This window comes from Papio anubis, chromosome 2, assembly GCF_008728515.1.
Source record: "Papio anubis isolate 15944 chromosome 2, Panubis1.0, whole genome shotgun sequence".
NCBI lineage: Eukaryota > Metazoa > Chordata > Mammalia > Primates > Cercopithecidae > Papio > Papio anubis.
Window position 1 is genome coordinate 149,038,632 of NC_044977.1, and position 20,859 is coordinate 149,059,490.

The following is a 20,859-nucleotide window of genomic DNA, read 5'->3' on the forward strand; positions in this document are numbered from 1 at the left end:
GATAAAATCCCTCTTTTTCTCCCTTTCTTTCCTTGGATCTGGGTTTTGAAGGAGACAAAGAAGGACCCCCAGGCTTTCCAGCAGCCAGCAAGTGCTATTACTTTTTATTTAAAAGCAACTGGGAGAAACATTCCCCAAAGCAAAACCCGAAGTTCTCCCTGAGAATCGTCTGTGGGCGTCCGGGCCAGGGCCGCTGGGGTGCCACTCCGCAAGGGGTTCCTCTTCTCCCCGGGATCCCTGAGGGCTGGACGCGAGAGGACCCGTTGATCACACGCCCGCCCTCCCCACGAGAGGGGGCGGCTCTGGCCTCGGAGCCGCACCTCCTGCCGCCAGAGAACAAACGGGATATTCAGCAGTGGCCTGTGGCTGCCAGAGCAGCTCCTCAGGGGAAATTAAGCGTCGAGTCAGACGGCACCGTAATCGCCTTTAAAAGCGCCTCCGCCCCGCGGGCCGCGCAACCCTCGGCTACCTGGGCAGCCCCACGGCGGTGCGCGAGAGAGAGGGAGCGCGCGGGCCGCCGAGCGCCGGTGTGAGCCAGCACTGCTGCCAGTGTGAGCGGCGGTGTGAGCGCGGTGGGTGCGGAGGGGCGTGTGTGCCGGCGCGCGCGCCGTGGGGTGCAAACCCCGAGCGTCTACGCTGCCATGAGGGGCGCGAACGCCTGGGCGCCACTCTGCCTGCTGCTGGCCGCCGCCACCCAGCTCTCGCGGCAGCAGTCCCCAGAGAGGTAACGCGACCCCCGCCCGGGCTCCCTCTCTCTCCCCTCCCTTCCTCCACCTCTGCAACCTCGCCGGCTGCTTTACTCAACCCACTTGGGCGCGCCTGGGTGACCCAGCGCGCGACCCTGCGCTCCCCGAGCGGTGCAGGCGTCCGCCACCCCCGCGCGTGGGCTGAGCCCCGGACCTGGGGACCCATCCCTGCTCGCGGGGCTCCCTCCCGGTTCTTCGGCCGGGCCTGCCTGATGGCCCTGCAGCTGGCTTGGCCACCACGTGGCGGGGCTTAATCTGACTTGTGTCTCCCCTCTCCCCGTGTCTCTGGGGGCGGAGGGAAGCACTGGGGCCCAAATATGTGGATTTTGGTTTACCGCTGTTTTTTTTTTTTTTTCTTCGCGGAGAGGCTTTGCCCAGAGACCTAAACTAGGGAACAACCCTAGCGGCGCGGCGCCTAGGGAGCCGCTCTGGAAAGTTAACTCTTCGCCAACCTCGAGACGGCCCCAGGAGCTGGGCTGTGGGACCTGCCCGGTGGCCAACGTTGGCATCGCCTCTTCAGCCTTCGTTAATATCAGCCTCCCTTTCGATGGGAAGCGCTGCCAATGGCCAGTAATATTCAGAAAGGGGGAGGAGAACTGGGCATCTCCAAATATGGGAACGGCAAACTTTTTTATATTAACCAATTGCTTGCCTATCTTTCTTTAAAACCATGTTCTTCATTCAGCCTGGCTCTTACCTTCTCTCCCACTCCCCCCAGTTAAATTGATGTATTTACCATTTTCCTACAAGACTTTGCCACAATGCCGAGGACTTGGTTAGATATATAAAATCTTGTGTTACTATGATGGAGACAGATGGCAGCTGGACAGAATGCTTTATCAGGCTGCAATTTAAATATTCTAAGAGCTAGCAAGCTTTCGGATCCCATTATGGTGCGAGAATTGATTAATCAACATTAACTTTTATTTATATTAATAGGCTACACCTTTCTGAAGGTAACATCAGATTGTTAGACGATGTTTCAAATTACATTATCTTTTCTTCTTTTATGTTCCCAGACCTGTTTTCACATGTGGTGGCATTCTTACTGGAGAGTCTGGATTTATTGGCAGTGAAGGTTTTCCTGGAGTGTACCCTCCAAATAGCAAATGTACTTGGAAAATCACAGTAAGCATTTTTTAAAAAGGTATTCTCCTGGAAGTGGGTGTTGGAAACAGTGGGAGGCTGCTGCCTTTTTCCTCTGGTGGTAGGATTTGAGTAAGAGGCAAATGCCTGAAATAGTGAAATGTTGGATTTACCCCAACTATTGGGAAGATTTTTATTAACATAATAGATCTAGTCGTGTCCTGCATTAGTGATTACAAAGGGCACAAGGTAATGCTTGAAGGAATAAATTCTCAAAGCAAATGTGTTTCTGAAAGCCCAGTGTGACTCAGTTGAGTTTTATAGATTCATAATTAAAGCTGTTTTCAGTCAAAGGCCTGTGGTAATGACCTTTAGAGGTTTTTTGTTGCTCGTGCCTTCATAAATTCCCAGTGGGAAATAGAAGATCAAAGATAGTGCTTTGACTACTCTATGCCCATTAGGAAAGGAAAAAGAAAAAAATTTAAAAAGCCCACTTAATGTTCCTGGGTTGAAACCACCTCTAAAGGCAGTGTAAGAATAGAGAATTAATGGGGGGAGGGCGGGGGTGGGAATCTAAATAGCAGCCAAGGGCCAATAGAAAGTCCATGCTGATTAGTAATAACATAGATGATGCTGAGTCAAGGTAAACTGGATTTAGAGACAGCCATTTTTTTTTTTAACTGATTTAGAGTCAACTAGAGTGAGTCATCTTTCCAGTCAGTGTAGCGTGGACTGTTATCTTCTTCACGTTTTCGTTGTTGGGAAGTTGTTTAGTAATTGAATACATTGGTTCACTGAGAACTTCCTTTAGTCAGGTTGTGCCACTGGAGGACTTACGATTTTTTAAAAAGTAGCCCCTGGCCGGGCGCGGTGGCTCAAGCCTGTAATCCCAGCACTTTGGGAGGCCGAGGCGGGTGGATCACGAGGTCAGGAGATCGAGACTATCCTGGCTAACATGGTGAAACCCCGTCTCTACTAAAAATACAAAAAACTAGCCGGGCGTGGTGGTGGGCGCCTGTAGTCTCAGCTACTTGGGAGGCTGAGGCGGGAGAATGGCGTGAACCCGGGAGGCGGAGCTTGCAGTGAGCCGAGATCACGCCACTGCACTCCAGCCTGGGAGACACAGCGAGACTCCGTCTCAAAAAAAAAATAAAAAAGTAGCCCCGGCTGACTGTGTAAACTAGCAGTTACTGTGTGCAGGCATTTACCGTGCCAAGTAGTTAACAAGTATAATCACCCAGAATCCTCAAAACAACTCTATGAGAAAGTATCTATTATCATCCCCATTTTATAGATGGGGAAGCTGAGGCCTGAAACAATTACAGAAATTGACTTAATCAGACAGTTGGTAAGCCCAACTTTATGTAAAGTAAAAGCTACTCCCACTGAGGTCATTTTGCAGGCAGATATGAGAGGTCCCCTTTCATAATATAAAACTCAACTCTTACATGCCTTGACGGCCTCTTGTAAAATACCAACCATGTCACAAACTGATACAGATTTCATTATGTTATAGCACATATGGCCAGGAGAGAAGTCATAGAAAATAAGTTTGAAATACCATTAACATAAATGTGAAATAAGGCTCTGAAACAAAAATAAAAGCAGCTTGATTTTCGTATCGTAATTGTGTTTTAAATGTAATTAAATGGCTGTAAGTTTTAAACGACCCTAGAAAATCAATGGCTCAGAGGCGTCATGTGCCCAAGAAGAAATTCATGGTTGGCCATGTGTTCTGAATATTGTGGACAGTGTTGATGTGACATTAAACTTTGACTGAGGCCGGGGGACTCGTCCAGTGAAAGCTTTCCTTGATAAAGGAGCGTTTGCCTCAGGAGAGGCATGATTTCCTGTGTAGGAGTGAGGAAGTTAAATGGACGCTCCATCTGGATGTCTTGTGAAGGGAGAGCCTGTGAGCTCAGCAGTCACTTCCCTGGATTCAAATTCCAGTTTCACCGTCATAAACTCTGTGCCGGGGATTTACCTCCTTTAAACCTCAGGATTACGGTGAAGACAAAATGAGATAGTGCAAAATGCTTCAACTCAGTGCCTGAGTGGGGAAGAAGCTTGATTTGTCGGAAGAACAAATCAAGGAGGTCGGAGTGGCTGGAATGGAATGAGCAAGGGGACAGTGGGAAGAGAAGCGAAGGTGAACGGGACTCTGTAGGCCATGGTGGGGAGTTTGCGTTTTGTTTTGAGTAGGAGTCCCTGGAAGATCTTAAGCAGAGGAATGAGCTTATCTGGCGTCTGTGTGGAAGATGAACTGTAGGGAGTTAAGAGTAGAAGCAGACGAATTAGGAAGCTGTTGTGGTATCCAGGAGAGGGAAGATGGTGGAGTAGACAAGGTGGTAACAGAGAAGATGAAGAAATGCGGAGTCCTCTGCCTGCAGTTAGGGTATAGTGGCACCAGCTAGGAGGATACGCACCAGGCTCTGTCTCCCTGCTTAGCCATTCCAGACAGGACTGTGCTCTACTATGGCTTTGTCCGAGGCCATCTATTAAAGGTGTTTCCAAAGCTGGTTGGTCCCGCCCATTTTTCTGTTCCTGCAGTCAGTAAACCAAGAATAGTGTTCCCATTGGGTGATTCAGTATCACTTTTATTAAACTATCACAGAGACCAATGGAGATGGGAAAGCCTCAGAGTGGTCTTTAAACTGTAGTTCCTGTAGCTGGGGGGAAATATCTTGCTTTCACTCACTGGCCTCCCATTCTGTTCGTCCAAACCGGAGATGTGTCCCAGCATGGTAGCTTTCACCACTAAATAGTTTTCATTAAACTGTTTATCAATGGAAGAATGGGAAATGTCTGATTTTAAGTTTTGCTTTAAGAAAGGTGAATCCTAGTTGTTACCACCAAACTTCCAGTTCTTTTGTATTGGACTTTCTGATATGGAAGTACAGCCCGCAGATTGGAAATTTAGATTTGTCCTTACATTATAGTACTTTAAAATTTTTATGGCAATTTCTTAGACAGCTGTACTGTTCCAACACACTATATTGGCTATTTAAACTTAAATTAATTAAGTTAAATATTTAGTTTCTTACTAGCCACATTCAAGTGCTCAGTAACCATATGTGGATAGTGGCTGCCTTACTGGATAATATGTAATATGGGTATTTCTGTCATCACAATTTTTCTTGTGGACAGTGCTGTGCTATTCATTGAAAAATTTTATGCTTAATTTTACTCATGTAAGGATATGTTGAAGACAGGTGCTCTGTGCTGCTTAGTTGTACTGCTTTGCAACTAGGGAAGCTTTGCAAATAGGGAAGCTGCACTGGTTCTTTGTAGTTGTTGCAGCTGTAACTGGAACTCAAGACTCTTGACTCAGCTTTACCACCAAGAGTTGATGGCCTTAACTGGTCTTAGGTTTTTACTTTTACTGTATGTGTTCTCAAAAAATGTATGCTTGGAGACTAAATTAGAGAATTTGAGTGTTAAGAAATAGTTGAATATTTTGTAATCCATGATGGGGTTGAGAGTTTCTTAGTTTCCTTTAGGAGTTGATTCTGGGGACTAGAACCTAAAAGGCATCTGCGTAAAACCCCCTAATTCTCATATACGGGGATGTGGGCATGACTGAAATGTGATTTGACAGCTAAGGTATATATAATCCTTTGGAAAGTAGTGACTGGTCTTCTAAGCAGGCTTGGAAGAACAATAGGATTGGGGTGAGGCATAAGTCACCCTAATTTATTTAAGAATAAGAATCAGTAACTCCACCTGTATTAAGCCCTGCAGCAAGAAATGAAACTCCAAAAGTTGACATCCCACCACCTGGACCCCTCTATTACAGTGATTTTTCTGCAGTTCGAGATTGTGTGCAGGAGACAACAGTAAGAAATCTCCGAGATCCATAGAGGAAGTAGGGGAGAGTGGACCATTGTGGAAAAAAACACAGCTGGTGTGATGTATTTCACTGCAACATAGGCAGGACACATTTAGAAGAGCCCACAAGGCATGGTGCTGGGTGCTGGAGACACATAGGCGAATTTGGAGGTGATGAGCGCATGGGGAGCTACCTGCTAGGATGTGTTGCCAAGGCCCTAAGTGGGAAGTGAGAGAAAGCCCACCAGGCATCTTATATTCTGTGCTCCACAGGCACCTCTGGCATAAAGATCACCATTCCATTAATAGCTTCATTATAAATTGATTGCAAACTCAGCAAATCATCAATACTTCTGTTCCTTGATATTTTCATTCATAACTTGTTCATTTTATAATTCCCATAATAGAATGAGAGATACATATTGATGATTTGACACAAATATGATTTGACACAAATATGCATTTTGTTTTGTTTTTTTTTTTAAAGAAAAATAGACATATGTTGAGAGGCTGAGGCGGGTGGACCACCTGAGGTAAGGAGTACAACATTAGCCTAACCAATGTGGTGAAACCCCGTCTCTCCTAAAAATACAAAAATGAGCTGGGTGCGGTGGCAGGCGCCTGTAATCCCAGCTACTCAGGAGGCTGAGGCAGGAGAATCACTTGAGCCTGGGAGGCAGAGGTTGCAGTGAGCTGAGAACCCGCTATTGCACTCCAGCCTAGGCAGTAAGAGTGAGACTCCATCTCAAAAACAAACAAACAAACAAAAACAAAACAAAACAAAAAAACAGAAAAAGAAAGATAGACATTAATAGCAAAAATAAGACCTTGTGAAAGCAACTCTATTTAGAGTTTGACTTTGGATGCATATGGTATGGGTGGCTGAGTGAAACCAGCTGAAACTTTGTTTATAGTAACTGCAAACCAGAGGAAACTTAAAGCCTAGAGCCTTCTGGGAATTCTCCTTGAACAGGTATATAGGAATTTTTGTTTAAAATTGGTTCCCAAACTTAAAACTAAACATCACATCTGAATGTCTAACGCAATTGCTGTTACATTATCTAATTGAAACAGCAATTGTTATGCAGAGATCGCTGGAATTGATTCTGTTCTTAGATTTAAAACTGGGCATAATTTACAAATCTGTTTTTAAAAGGTGATGATCTGGCCAGGTACAGTGGCTTACACCTGTAATCCCAGCACTTCGGAAAGCAGAGGCTGAAGGATTGCTTGAGCCCAGGAGTTCAAGGCTCCTGGAGTGAGCTGTGATCACACCACTGCACTCCAGGCTGGGCGACAGAGTGAGACCCCTTCTCTAAAGTATAATAATAATGATAAACAAGCAAACATAAAATAAGGCAATCCATGTATGTGGTCCTGTTGTTAAAAATCATTAGGTTTTTTAAATTTATAATTTAAAAGTACTGAAATTGGCCAATTATTTAAGGTTTCAGTCATTTCATTCTCAGCATAAATCTAACCTGAGAAAAATCAGCAAACATTGAGCAAAGATTTAGTCTTGGGGTCCACCTAGAATATAACTTTTTATCCCTTTATGAAGAAAATATGGGAGAGGCCAGGCATGGTGGCTTACACCTGTAATCCCAACACTTTAGGAGGCCGAGGAGGAGGATTGCTTGCGGCAAGGTGTTCAAGATCAGCCTGGACAACGTAAAGAGACCCTGTCTCTGCAAATTTTTTTTAATTTTTTTTTTTTTTAAAGCCAGGAGTGATGGTGCGCACCTGTAGTCCTCACTACTTGGGTGGCTAAGATTAGAGACTTTCTTGAGCCCAGGAGTCAGAGGGTATAGTGAGCTATGATTGTGCCACTGCACTCCAGCCTGGGTGACAGAGCAAGATCCTGATGATGATGATGATGTGGGAGGGTCACAGACCTTTGACAGAAATGGGAAGAGAATGTGGCAATGGGTAGAGGCAGTCCCATTAAAGCAAAAAGTATGTGGCAGAATTTTCCTTATTTAGCTACTTCATGAAGAAAAAAGTGTAAGTTGTCTTACATAGAAAAATCTTCAGATTCTCCAGGTAATTCAAGTATTATCATCTTTATAATTACATATGTTTTTCTGTTCAGTTAGAGTGAAATACAGTCACACAGCCCATAACAATGTTTCAGTCAATGACCACCACATATATGACAGTGGTGCCGTAAGATTATATTGCCGTGTTTTTATTGTACCTTTTCTTGTGTTTAGATACGCAAGTATTTACCATTGTTTTACACTTGCCTGCAGTGTTCAGTACAGGAACATGCTGTACAGTGTCGTAGCCTGAGAGCAATAGGCTATACTATATAGCCTAGGTGTGTGGTGGGTTATACCATCTAGGTTTGTGTAAATGCACTCTGTGATATTTGGACAACAGAGTCACCTAATGATGCATTTCTCAGAATGTATCTCCATCATTAAACAACACCTGACTGTATACTTGTGATAGAAATCATGGAACTAAAAATAATAATAGTATTTATAGTTTTTAGCATACCTTCAAATGTATTGAATCATTTTATTTTATTTGCATCTGATTCTCTGGGATTGGGGTGACAGACCTTAGTATGACCATTTTATAAGTGGGGAAATTGAAGTCTAAAGAACTTATATCTTAACTAATGTCATACTTGTAAATGGTATGAAAACGTCAGCACATAACGTTCTGACTCAGGATACCATTATACTCTCACGCACTTATTTATCAAATATTCACCAAGATTTTTTGAGCATCTCCTATGTAGTGGGCATTGCATTGGACTGTGGGGGTAGAAAGACAAGGCATAATTTTTGTCCTCAGGGAGTTGATAATCTCGTGGAGAGCAGTTAGACAAGAGAATCGGTAACGGTTATGTGTGTGAATTCTTATAATGCCCACTGTAAGCAGTTTTAAGTGTTAGTAATTTGGAATAAAGCTTATTTTCACTTTTAAAAATTATTGAAGATCTTAAGATTAGTTAAGGTGAAAATAATTATTGCTTCGTGCAAAGAGTGTGACCTGTTTTACGTGTGTGCTACTCTAAGCCTGGGTAAGTTGTTACTGTATCCTTTGTAAGGATCTGTTTGACTTCCCAGGATTATTTTACATGTGCCTTGATATTTCTGAAGATGCCTAATAAACAATCATGTGAAGGCATTCCTGTAACATTGCCTTGAGGGCAATTTTATAACTTACATATGTTAAAGTCATCATACTTAATCCATCCTCCAGAATGCCTGATTAATGGCTTTCCTATTTAGTTGAAGGAACTAGTAGATTAAAAATGCGATTGGGGGCCAGGCGCGGTGGCTCACGCCTGTAATCCCAGCACTTTGGGAGGCCGAGACGGGCGGATCACGAGGTCAGGAGATCGAGACCATCCTGGCTAACATGGTGAAACCCCGTCTCTACTAAAAATACAAAAAAAAAATTAGCCGGGCGTGGTGGCAGGCGCCTGTAGTCCCAGCTACTCGGGAGGCTGAGGCAGGAGAATGGCGTGAACCCGGGAGGCGGAGCTTGCAGTGAGCCGAGATCGCGCCACTGCGCTCCAGTCTGGGCGATAGAGCGAGACTCCATCTCAAAAAAAAAAAAAAAGTGATTGGGATTTATGTCTTCCCAATAACTTTTGTATGGCTTCATGAGAAGAAAGAGTCAGCAGTGGTGAGCAAAGGGTTTGCGAAAATTGAGACATAGTGATAGTCTAGTAAGATCAGTTGTAGGTGTATAATTTGAGAAAACAAATAGTGAATTTAGGCAGGAACTCAACTTTTAAGTCACTTAATTATACCTAAGGGTATAGCAAGGGGTTCTAAAATTGCTGTAACTATTATTTGCCTGGTATAACCACAGCAGGACAGATAGGGGAATGGAATTTTGACTTTAAACACACATTTCCTGACTTTAAACTGCACATAGGATTTAGAATTATATAGAGACTTAAATTCCAATCTTAACTATGGGCTTTTTAAAGAAAATATATATGTATACATTGGTTGCACTAGGCTCATTATTTCAGTTGCCTGAATAGTAACTTAATCCAATGCTTGAGCTAGTATTCTTTATATTTAAGAATAGTAAAAATGAGTATAACTAACAGAAAATGTTTGCATATCCAGACTATATGAATGGGATAAGAGCACTATAGCTTGTTTTTTTTTTTTTTGGGGGGGGGGGGGGGGGTGGGGTTTTTTTTTTATTCCAAAAGGGTTATTTTGGAAACTTTACAAATCTTTTTTTTTTTTTTTTTTTTTTTGATACGGAGTCTCGCTTTATCGCCCAGGCTGGAGCGCAGTGGCGTGATCTTGGCTCACTGCAAGCTCCGCCTCCTGCGTTCACGCCATTCTCCTGCTTCAGCCTCCCCAGTAGCTGGGACTACAGGCGCCCGCCACCACACCTGGCTAATTTTTTGTATTTTTTAGTAGAGAGGGGGTTTCACCATGTTAGCCAGGATGGTCTCAATCTTCTGACCTCGTGATCCTCCCGCCTTGGCCTCCCAAAGTGCTGGGATTACAGGCGTGAGCTACCGCGCACGGACAAAACGTTACAATTCTTACGGCACATAAGCTGTTCAATTAGATTCAGTTGAAAAGATAGCAGAAAAATTTAAAAGTTTTCATTATTGCCTTAACTTTTTCTGGGAAGCAGGGCAAATATAAATCCTAAATCCTAAATAAATAAGCAAGCACTGTAGGTGACATTTTCCCACCGGGGCCTCAGTCCAATTTTTCTAAATTTGTTTAGCTTTCTGCCTGCTTTTGAAGGCTTCTGTTGCTTGTTTTTGTTTTCTTTTTCTTTGCTCTTTCACATGGAAATCAAGTCTGTTTTTATTGATTGAAAACTTGATGTTTTATAAATAACTTGTTTGTACTGCTTGCATTTTTAGTGCTGTGTTCAAGCAGATGCCTTAGAAGAGGTTTAATGAGTAGAAAAGAAAATGAGAAAACATGAAAATGAAGTCTTCATGTATATTTTTTTTTCTGAAAGAGATTCTCTTTAATAACATATTCATACCAAACAAAAATCATTCTTTCCTGAAACATCACTATAAAAATAGAACATAAAGATAACACATTTTTTTAAAGTAGTATAAATCAAGAAGGCATTTAGTATAATTAAAACACTCAGAAAGGATTTTTAAGAATATATTATTTAAAAGACAGATTAAATTACTTTTATATCCCTTGACCACCTCCAGAGTTAAATTTATGATGTGAAATTATGGGCAAATAAGAATTGTACCATAAATTTGAAAATGCCTTAAAATCTCTGATTTGGCAGTAAAAAAGGGAAGGGTCTCATTTATTGGTTGCTTAATGCTGAAGACCGGAGAAACATTTAGAGGGCTCCTAATTCTAAGGAGTTCTTTTGGGTTTTTTTTGAGACAAAGTCTCACTTTGTTACCCAGTTTGGAGTGCAGTGGTATGATCTTGGCTCACTGCAGCCTCTGCTTTCTGGGTTCAAGAGATTCTCCTGCCTTAGCCTCCCAGTAGCTGGGACTAGAGGCACCCACCACCACGCTTGGCTAATTTTTGTATTTTTTAGTAGAGACAGGGTTTTGCCATGTTGACTGGTCTCAAACTCCTGACCTCAAGTCAATCCGCCCACCTTGGTCTCCCAAAGTGGGATTTCTTTTCCCACATTGCTCTACTTAGAGTCAGGAGAGTGCTTTTGTGTGCTGTCACTTTCCCATGTTTCTCGTACAGAGAAATGTTACATGTATGGATTGCTCCTCAATCCTATGAAAACTGTAATAACCACTGTCAACTTAGACAATTGCAACTTAAGAGTTCACAGCTTTATCAAGGGTGGCAATAGCACTTTGGGGGCACTTTTGAATTTCTTACTCTAGGAACTTGGGAGAAAATAAGTGTTTTCCTCAGATACATTATTTGGTTGATCATGAGAGTCAGTATGGCAAGTCTTTAGGAAACAAATATAAACATCCCAAAATAAATGGAACACCCACAGAGAAGTGGGGAGTTGGAATTATGACTGCCCAAAGCACAAGCCCTGCCACTAAATATCACCTCTCTTTTACCACCTCACCCCAAGCCGCTCCTGAGTACTGCATATAATAAAATAGTGTTTTCAAAACTATGAAGGGAGGGAGAGACCGTTTAATCAAAGATGGGCTGTTACATGGACCGGACTGACAAGAAGAAAAGCACAGGGAACCCAGGGGCAATTTTACTCCTGCTAAATGCTCCTAGAAATGAATAAGGGTTTGATTGCTAGACACAGACCTTCTAAAATCCCTGGGCTACACTTGAGCGCCTCCAAATAAATTGTAATTTGTTAATTCATTAAAATTCTAAAGTATCCACCAGAGATCAGGTGCTGGATTGGGCACAGAAACTGCAATAATTGAAAAATCACATTCCTGAATGGGGCTGGGTGAGGTAAGGAGGCTCTTACTAGTTGGGGTGATGTCCCAGAAACAGTGAACAGTGGCACAGGGTGACAGGGATCATGGTACAGGGTTATACGTGTGATATTGCTCAGTTACTAGAAGAATGGGCATTGGAGAGTTATACTGACATGGGTTCAAATCCCTATTCAGCCATTTAATTTACTAGGTATGTGATTAAGTTTCTGGAACTTTCTGAAGTTAGTATCCTGGATGTAATGGTCAAACCTGCCTTGTAAGGTTGATCTGAAGACTGAAGGAGGCAGTAGATGAAAGGCGCTTGGCACAAGCAGGCACTCAATAAATGGTAGTGTTGCTTTATTTATTTATTTTTTAACCTCTCTTCCAGGTCTGTAATAAGGAATAGAAGTGTGGTGTTTGTGTAGAACTTGTCTACAAGCCAACTTGTTTCAAGCTGGATGGTAATCCCTTTGGGGCATGGCGAGTTCCCATTGGAAATACCCATTCCTACTCACTATGCCCTTTCTTCATTTAAAATATGATCTTTCATAAGATCTGGACTTTGTCCACAGAAGCGCTTCCAAACCCTCCCTACTTCAACCAGCCACCGCTACCCCATCACCAACCAAGGGCATTCCTTAACCGTTAACTTTTCAAAGTAGAGAAAAGATTGTCAGTTAAAAACTGCAAATAATTTTCTCTGTTTACAGATGGAGATTTTATTTTACCTTTGGAGTCCCAAATCATTAGAATAGGCCTCACTAATTATACAAATTAAGTAAAGACTGTATTCACTTATTCCTAATAGAGACACAACATAATATGGTGGTTACAAGTGTATTTTCTAACAGTGTAGTTTCTGGAGCCAGACAACCTGGTTCAAATACCAGCTCCACTATTGTGCTGGTGAGTCTCCAAAGATGACCTCCCCAATCACTACACCTCCTGCTATTCGTGCCTTTTTCTGGTATCTCCCAGCATTGAATCTGGGCTTGCCCTTGGAACAAATCGGATGGAGCAGAGGTGACATTACATGACTTCTGGGGCAAGAACATGAGAAGCTGCCATATAAGGACCACCATGCTGTGAGGATGCCTAACATAGCCATGTAGAGAGGCTTTGTGGAGAGAGAGAGAGGCCCAGAAGGTCCCTAGTAGTTCCAGTCTTCTCAGCTGAGGTGCCAGACATGTGAATGAAGTCATTTTGAAGGCCTAGCCCAGTGAGCCTTCAGATGACTCAAGCCCAAGCTCCTAACTGATAGTAAATGCATGAGAGAATTCAAGCCAGAACCATCCAGCTGAGACCAGTGACCCACAGAACCGTAACAAATAAGAATACATTATTGTTTTAAGCCACTAAATTTGGGGGTTGTTTGTTGTGCGGCAGGAGATTACTGTAATAGTTACGAGCTGTATGACTTTGGGCTTGCTACTTAACCTCCCTGTGCCTCAGTTTCCTCATCTATAAAATGTGGATGATACTACTCCCTACCTCATAGGATTGCTTTGGGACTGAAATTAGTTATTATGTGTACGGCATTAAGAACAGTGCCTAGCACATGGTAAATACTCAAAAAAATGTTATTTCTTCATGAAATATTAAACTTATTGAACACTATGTGCCATGGCCTGTTTCATATCCTGGGCACACAGTGAGAAGGTCCCTGCACTAATGGTGCTTGCATTCTAGAAGCAGGAGAGAAACCATAAAATAGATAGGATGGTGATGTTAAGAGTGACCCTGATGAGGTGACATTTGAGTGGAAACCTAGATGATGCAAAGAGTCTACCCACTGATGGTTCTTGGAGAAACTGTGAGGTCACCACTCCTTTGGGTGCAGTGATTTATTATGTGGAAGCAGACAGTATCTCTGAGGCTTCTTGCCCGTCATAAGTGAAGCACAAAATGTCTCCTGGATGTTTATAAATGGAAAGGCCTTGCTCATGGATTAAGGTTAGCTCCTGTGATGAGGGTGGTAGGTTTGGATTGCTTCTTTATGTTTGGTTTCTTTGGTTTTTGACTTTTGAGAGATGCTTTGGGGATGTGACACGGGGAGGAGGGAGCTGAAGGGTCTGTTTTTATGAGGAATGTTGCCTCGGGTTCTGGGTACCGGAACTTTGCACTGTGGTGCGGAGTTGGGAGGAAGCTGTTTTCGTCATCTCCATTCACAGCTCTCTGCAACCTTTGTTGGGGGGAATCTTAAGAACATCAAGAAAGAGCGCCCTTGGAACAGATAGAGATTTCCTCTTCATGGGTCTGTCCAGGGTACTTCCATCAGCAGGGACATTTCATTTACACATTCATCTGTTGATTGACACTTGGGTGTGCTTCTCCCTTTTGGCTATTTTGAGTATTTTGAACCATGCAGTGCTTTCACTTCCTTTGCATATGTAGTCAGGAGTGGAACTGCTGGATCATGTGATAATTTAGGTTTTGAGGAATCGCCAAACTGTTTTCTAGAAGTGAAAGAGAAAAAACCTGGTGAACACTGTTACCAGGAAGCCAGACTGCTTTGTAGGCCAATGTGGATGTCCCCTGGAGTTGCTCCCAAACAACTGGCATTTTGAAGAGAATGCTGGCACAGTCATCAGCTGCTATGAACTTGAGCCATTGTGCTTTAGTGGTTACAACTTGTGCATTGTTTAAAGATACATATATTTGTGGTTGACAAAATTTTTTTAAACAAGGGGATCATCAGGAGCCAGGCAGCTACTCCAGGAGATGCCCAATATGCTTGTTTTCATTATGATAACTATAATTTTAATGAACTTATTTTATTATTTCCCCATAAATCTTAGATACATGAAAATTTGTTCCTATAAATCTTAGCTATGCATATACTATTTTATTATTCCTTATCAATCTGTATACATCTGCAAATAACAAAACTATATTTCTTAGAATAGAAATAACAGAATTATGAAGTCAGAAGGGAATTATCAGACAGTCTTCCTAACTACCTGTCTGTACCCTAGTACACACCGGATGTCCACTTCCTGTGTGTTCCCATAGCATTCGGGGACATCTTTATTATAGCACTGAGCAGCCTGTATTATAATCATGTTTATTAATCTGCCTTCCCTACTAAACTATAAAGCTCTTGCAGACAAGGCCCTTGTTTTAGTTGTCTATTTTCCTGGTAGCTAACGTAGTGGTTGACACATACAGTAGTAGGTGAGTGAAAGAATGAATTGATTAATCAATCAATTCATAGCTCCATCCACCTGCTTCTGGGCAGAACAGCACAGAAATGATAAATCTCCGAAGAAAAGTATCAATTTGTTTCCAAAGATGTCTGGAGAAAGGAGATGTATTAGTCCATTTTCACACTGCTATAAAAAACTACCTGAGACTGGGTAATTTATAAAGAAAAGAGGTTTAATTGACTCACAGTTCTGCATGGCTGCGAAGGCCTCAGGAAACTTAATCACCATGGAAAGTGAAGAGGAAGCAAGGCACGTCTTACATCGTGGCAGAGAGTAAAGGGGGAGTGCCACATTTCAAACCATCAGCTCAGCAGGGCACAGTGGCTCATGCCTTTAATCCCAACACTTTGGGAGGCCAAGGCGGGCAGATCACGAGGTCAGAAGATTGAGACCATCCTGGCCAACATGGTGAAACCCCATCTCTACTAAAAATACAAAAACTAGCTGGGTGTGGTGGTGCGCGCCTGTAGTCCCAGCTACTCGGGAGGCTGAGGCAGGAGAATTTCTTGAACCCGTGAGGCGGAGGTTTCAGTGAGCCGAGATTGCACCACTACACTCCAGCCTGGCAACAGAGCAAGACTCTGTCTAAAATAAAATAAAATAAAATAAAACCATTAGCTCTCATGAACTCATTCACTGTCACGAGAATGGGGGAACCGCCCCCATGATCCAGTCACCTCCCACCAGGCTCCTCCTGCAACATGTGAGGATTACAATTTGAGATGAGATTTGGGTGGGGACCCAGAGCCAGACCATATCAGGAGACTTCTAAGTTTTTTTACTCTGTAGAATTCTACATCGAGAAAGATGTTCTCTTCCTGTGTCCTCCCCTGCTGTGTGTCTAGTTGCGTTCTACACCCCCAAGTGTGTCATTTTCTGTCACCATATGATTGTATTGAATGACTGTCAGTGTACCAACATTGGTGACATGAACAGAGCAGCAGGCCGTTTGGACTTATTGTTGGTTTCTGAATACTCACTTTCCAGTGTAGGTGAACATTCCAGATACATCATTAACTGAAGCTCCTATGTGCTTTTTCTATTTACATTCCACTAGTCAGTTGAAATATAAATATGTATTATGCTTCTTGTAGATGCAAGAGTATAATGCTACAATTTTAATGTTAACTTTGTTAATTATATGTGTGAAATCATTTTGTGTTAAACTTTCAAATCATCAAATAAGGAAATAGGTTAACAGTTAATATGAATTAAGAGAGTATATTATATAGGTAGGTAACTTAAAAAAATTTTTTTCTTTTTTTTTTTTTTTTTGAGATGGAGTTTTGCTCTAGTTGCCCAGGCTGGAGTGTGATGGTGCGATCTTGGCTCACTGCAACCTCCGCCTCCCAGGTTCAGGTGATTCTCCTGCCTCAGCCTCCTGAATAAGCTGGGATTACAGGCGCCTGCCACCACACTGGGCTAATTTTTGTATTTTTAGTAGAGATGGGGTTTCACCATGTTGGCCAGGCTGGTCTTGAACTCCTGACCTCAGGGTGATCCCCCTGCCTCAGCCTCCCAAAGTGCTGGGATAACAGGTGTGAGCCACTATGCCTGGCCAACGTTTTCTTTTAGAGTCAACAAGTGCTTATGAAAATGTAAGTAATATAAGGTTGAGTGATATAGATGAGGTTTTATCATAATTCTAACATTTTAAAAATTGAATATTGAACTAACATTTATAACATTAAATAAAATCACCTTCAGTATGTATTTAAGTTTTCAGTATTTCTTTCCATTTGGACCATAAGTCTTTTGGGGAAAAATAAAAGCACTTTTTGGGGGGGAATTCTTTATATCTTCTCAGGATGAATTAATAGTAAATCTTATCCTTTTGATGATACTTGGTTCTGGCTAAACTGTGATTTTCACACTTGCCCAAGATAGGTATTCAGTGATCCTGGAGTAAATATATGAGGGAAACGGGCATTGTGGCTTTGTGATGTAGAGCCATGTAACAGGAGAGAAGATTTTTTTCCCTTAGTGGTTATTTGGTGAGCTATATGAAGACAGAAGGTTGAATACCTGCTATGGATGCAACAAGGAAGGATGTTGGAATGGGGATCAATGAGATTATTTTATTCGATTCATACAACAAACATTTACTTAGCTTGGACTGTTCTAGGCACATGGGATATATCAGTGAGCCAAACAGAGACTCTTGCCCTTGAGAAGCTTTACATGCCTAGGATGTTCTAGGAGCAGCAAAGAGGCCTATGGGGTGAACAAGCAGAAGGTTGTAGAAGCTGAGGTCATTGAGAAGGAAGTGGGGTAGATCCTAAAGAGCCCAGTGGGCCATTGTGAGTGAAATGGAAAGCTTATCAATAAGGGCTCCCGTAGAAAATAGCACAGTCAAAATACAGTGATTCAAGGGGGGTTGTTTACATAGGGACTATCCAGAAAGAGTAGGTAGGCTACAAAGGATAGTACAGTAACACAGAGAAAGTGGCAGACAGGCTGTCACCGCTTCTAGTCCCCAAAGGAGGTGTGGAGGGTGTTGGTACTAGAAGCCAGGAGTCAGCACAAAGTGACCTCACAGGGAAAGAGACAGGAAAGTAAATGCCCTGACCTGACTCTCCTCTCTGTTTTCAGTGTCTTGTTGGGGCTTCCCATGGCCAAAAGCAACTGAAAGACAGTTGTTGATGCATTCATTTAGGTCAACCACCCAAGAAGAGTAGGGTGAAGATGGGAGGAGAGTGGATCTGGAGGGGCAAATGGACAATGTTTGGCACAGGGAGTCTGTATTGGGGTTCTCCAGAAGTAGAACCAATAGGAGATGTAGGTATATGAATGTATGTGTATATAAAAATATATATGTCTATGTTAATACAAGTACATATGTATATTGAACATACACACACATATATATACACACATATAAAGACCTTTATTTCAAGGAATTCGTTTATGTGGTTGTGGGATTAGGGAATAGTCAGTCTGAAATTTGCAGTGCAAGTCAGCAGACTGAAAACTCCCAGTGAGAAGATACTGCTGCAGTCTTGAGACAATTTCTTCTTCCTCAGGGAAACCTCAGTTTTGTTCTTAAGGCCTTCCAACTGATTGGATGAGGGCCACCCACATGATTGAGGATAATCTCTTAAGGTGAACTGATTGTAGATGTTAACTGCATCTACAAAACACCTTCATGGCAATACCTAGATTATTGTTGATTGAATAACCACTTACTATAGTCTAGCCAAGTTGACCCAGAAAACTAAACCATCTCAGAGCCACAGCCACTCAAACCCACTGCAGGGTTTTAAGCAGAGGAGTGCCATAATGTGGCTTGTGATTTCAAAGGATCACCCTGAACACTGTGCTGAGAACAGATCATGGGGTGCAAGAATGGAAGAAGGGAGAGCAGGTGGGAGCCTTTTGCTGTAATTCATATGAGAGAGAATGAGGGCTTGGGCCAGCATGGGAACCATGGAGGTGGTGAGGGGATGGTCAGTTTTCTGGATATATTTTAAAATAGAGCCAATAAAAATTATTAATGGATAAGATAAGGAGTGTAAGAGAAAAAAGAGGAGTCAAGAATGACCTCAGAGCAAACTGGAAGGATGAAGATGCAATCAGCTGTACAGGGAAGACAGGTGGAGCAGCTTTGGCAGGGGAGGCCGAGGGTCTGTCTTCGACATGTTAAGCTCAGCTGTACATTAGACCCCAAGTGATGACGTCACAGCAGATAGCTGTTCCAAATATGATTTTATTATCAGGGAGAACAGGGAGCAGGTAACAGTTTCCTTCCTGTTCTTGGACCAGTACTTTAGGATGTAACAAAAATTGGAAACATGATAAATGGCAGCTGGTGAGTCCCTGTCTTTAAAGCATGCAGTTCAAGGAACTGGGTGGCTGTATCCAACTATGTGTAGGTGTGCTGGCTGCTGAAGATAAAGCTGCTCTTGACTTAGGTTTTGAGAAGAACAACAGTATATAGTAAAAAACAAACAAACAAAAGCCTCATTCACTGATAATGGCAATAAAGACACTTCTGTTTCAGATGGCTTGCTCTAGTGTATCACAGGAATAAATCCTATTTCTTGCCTAACCTGAGTCTGTTATTCTGAACCAAAATGTCACCATTTTACATTGAAAGTAAGACATCAGGATTTTTTGAGGTTGAACTGTGGTCAAAGGGCTTGGTTGTTGAGAGTTTGGAGTCTTCCTAATGCTCGATGTTTTTCTTCACTCTTCAGAGAAATCAGTAATTTATTATTGCACAAAACCCTACCCAGATGCTGCAGCAAAACATGAAAAATACTTTCTAGAGCTAAATGCTATCAGAGATAGAATCAGGGACACGTTTACTGCTATTGTCCAAGTTTAAACAGTCCACTTTTTGGATCTTGAGTGTGATCTATCCATCAACCTAACACATTTTCCATAATACTGGAGTTTGTAATGAGGAATCATTCCGTTACTTCTGGGTCCTAATTTGATTTGACTATCCAGAACCATCTGATGAAGCTAGCAAGCACTTTGCCACCGTTGACAGCCTGTTATTTTGAGTTAGGATCTTCTAACTTATAGAGACAGAGAACAAAAAGTGACTGCTTTTGCGATAATTACCTAACAGATTGACATATGTTAAAATTATCCCTCTCATTCATGTGAAAGTAGTATTAATTTTAAGATAGGATGGTTAATTTTTATTTTTAAAAAACAGGCCTACTATTGATGGTGTTGACAAAAGGAGTAAATCTCTGTAAAATATTTGAAGAGATTTATTCTGAACCAAATAGGACCATGACCCATGCCACAGCCCCAGGAGGCCCTGAGAACATGTGCCCCAGTTGCTTGGGCCACAGCTTGGTTTTATGCATTTAGGGAGACAGAAGGCATCAATCATTACATGTAAGGTGTACATTGGTTTGGTCTGGAAAGGCGGGACAACTTGAAGTGGGGGGGGCTTCTAGGTCATCTGGATTCAAATATTTTTCTGATTGGCAGTTGGTTGAAAGAGTTAAATTATTATCTAAAGACCTGGAATCAATAGAAGTTAAGTGTCTGATTAAGATAAAGGGTTGTGGAGACCAAGGTTTTTATCATGCAGATGAAGCCTCCAGATAAGAGGCTTCAGAGAGAATAGACTATAAGTGTTTCTTACCAGATTTCAAAAGGTGCCAGACTCTTAGTTAATTCTCTCCTGGATCAGGGAGAAGATCTGGAAAGGGAAGGAAATTCTCTACAGAATGTAGATTTTCCCCCAACAGACAGCTTTGCAAGGCCATTTCAAAATATGTGAAAGATATATTTTAGGGTAAAATACTTGGAATTCTTTCAGGGCCTGCTGTCATGTTGATATCTTATTGCTACAAAGAGTCTGTTTTGTCAGTCTAAGGTCTCTCTTTTAATATTAATGCTGGTCACCTGTGCCTGGATTCCAAAGGGAGGAGGGTATGATGAGTCATGTCCGACCCCCCTGTTATATATAAAGTTTCGGTGCTGCAAAAGAAATAGCACTTGAATATAAAATTTTCTTTTAATTCTCAGCAAGGCAAGTTACTTCTGTAGAAGGGTGTGCCCTTACAGATGGAGCAATGGTGAGCACATACTTGGACAAGGGAGGGGAAGGGTTCTTATCCCTGACGCATGTGGCCCCTGCTGCTGTGTCATTCCCCTATTGCCTAGGGTTAGACTG

The 20,859-nt window shown here is 42.3% G+C and overlaps 1 protein-coding gene across 1 annotated transcript in view; it reads left to right on the plus strand.

Moving 5' to 3' along the window:
- Window positions 1-290: 290 nt before the first annotated feature.
- Window positions 291-20,859, plus strand: part of PCOLCE2 (procollagen C-endopeptidase enhancer 2) — a 78,796-nt gene continuing 58,227 nt past the window's right edge. The window contains exons 1-2 of the mRNA XM_021934766.2: window positions 291-724; window positions 1,766-1,874. Of these exons, the coding sequence (XP_021790458.1) occupies window positions 642-724; window positions 1,766-1,874 (192 nt within the window). The 5' untranslated portion in view covers window positions 291-641. The remainder of the gene's footprint in view (window positions 725-1,765; window positions 1,875-20,859) is intronic.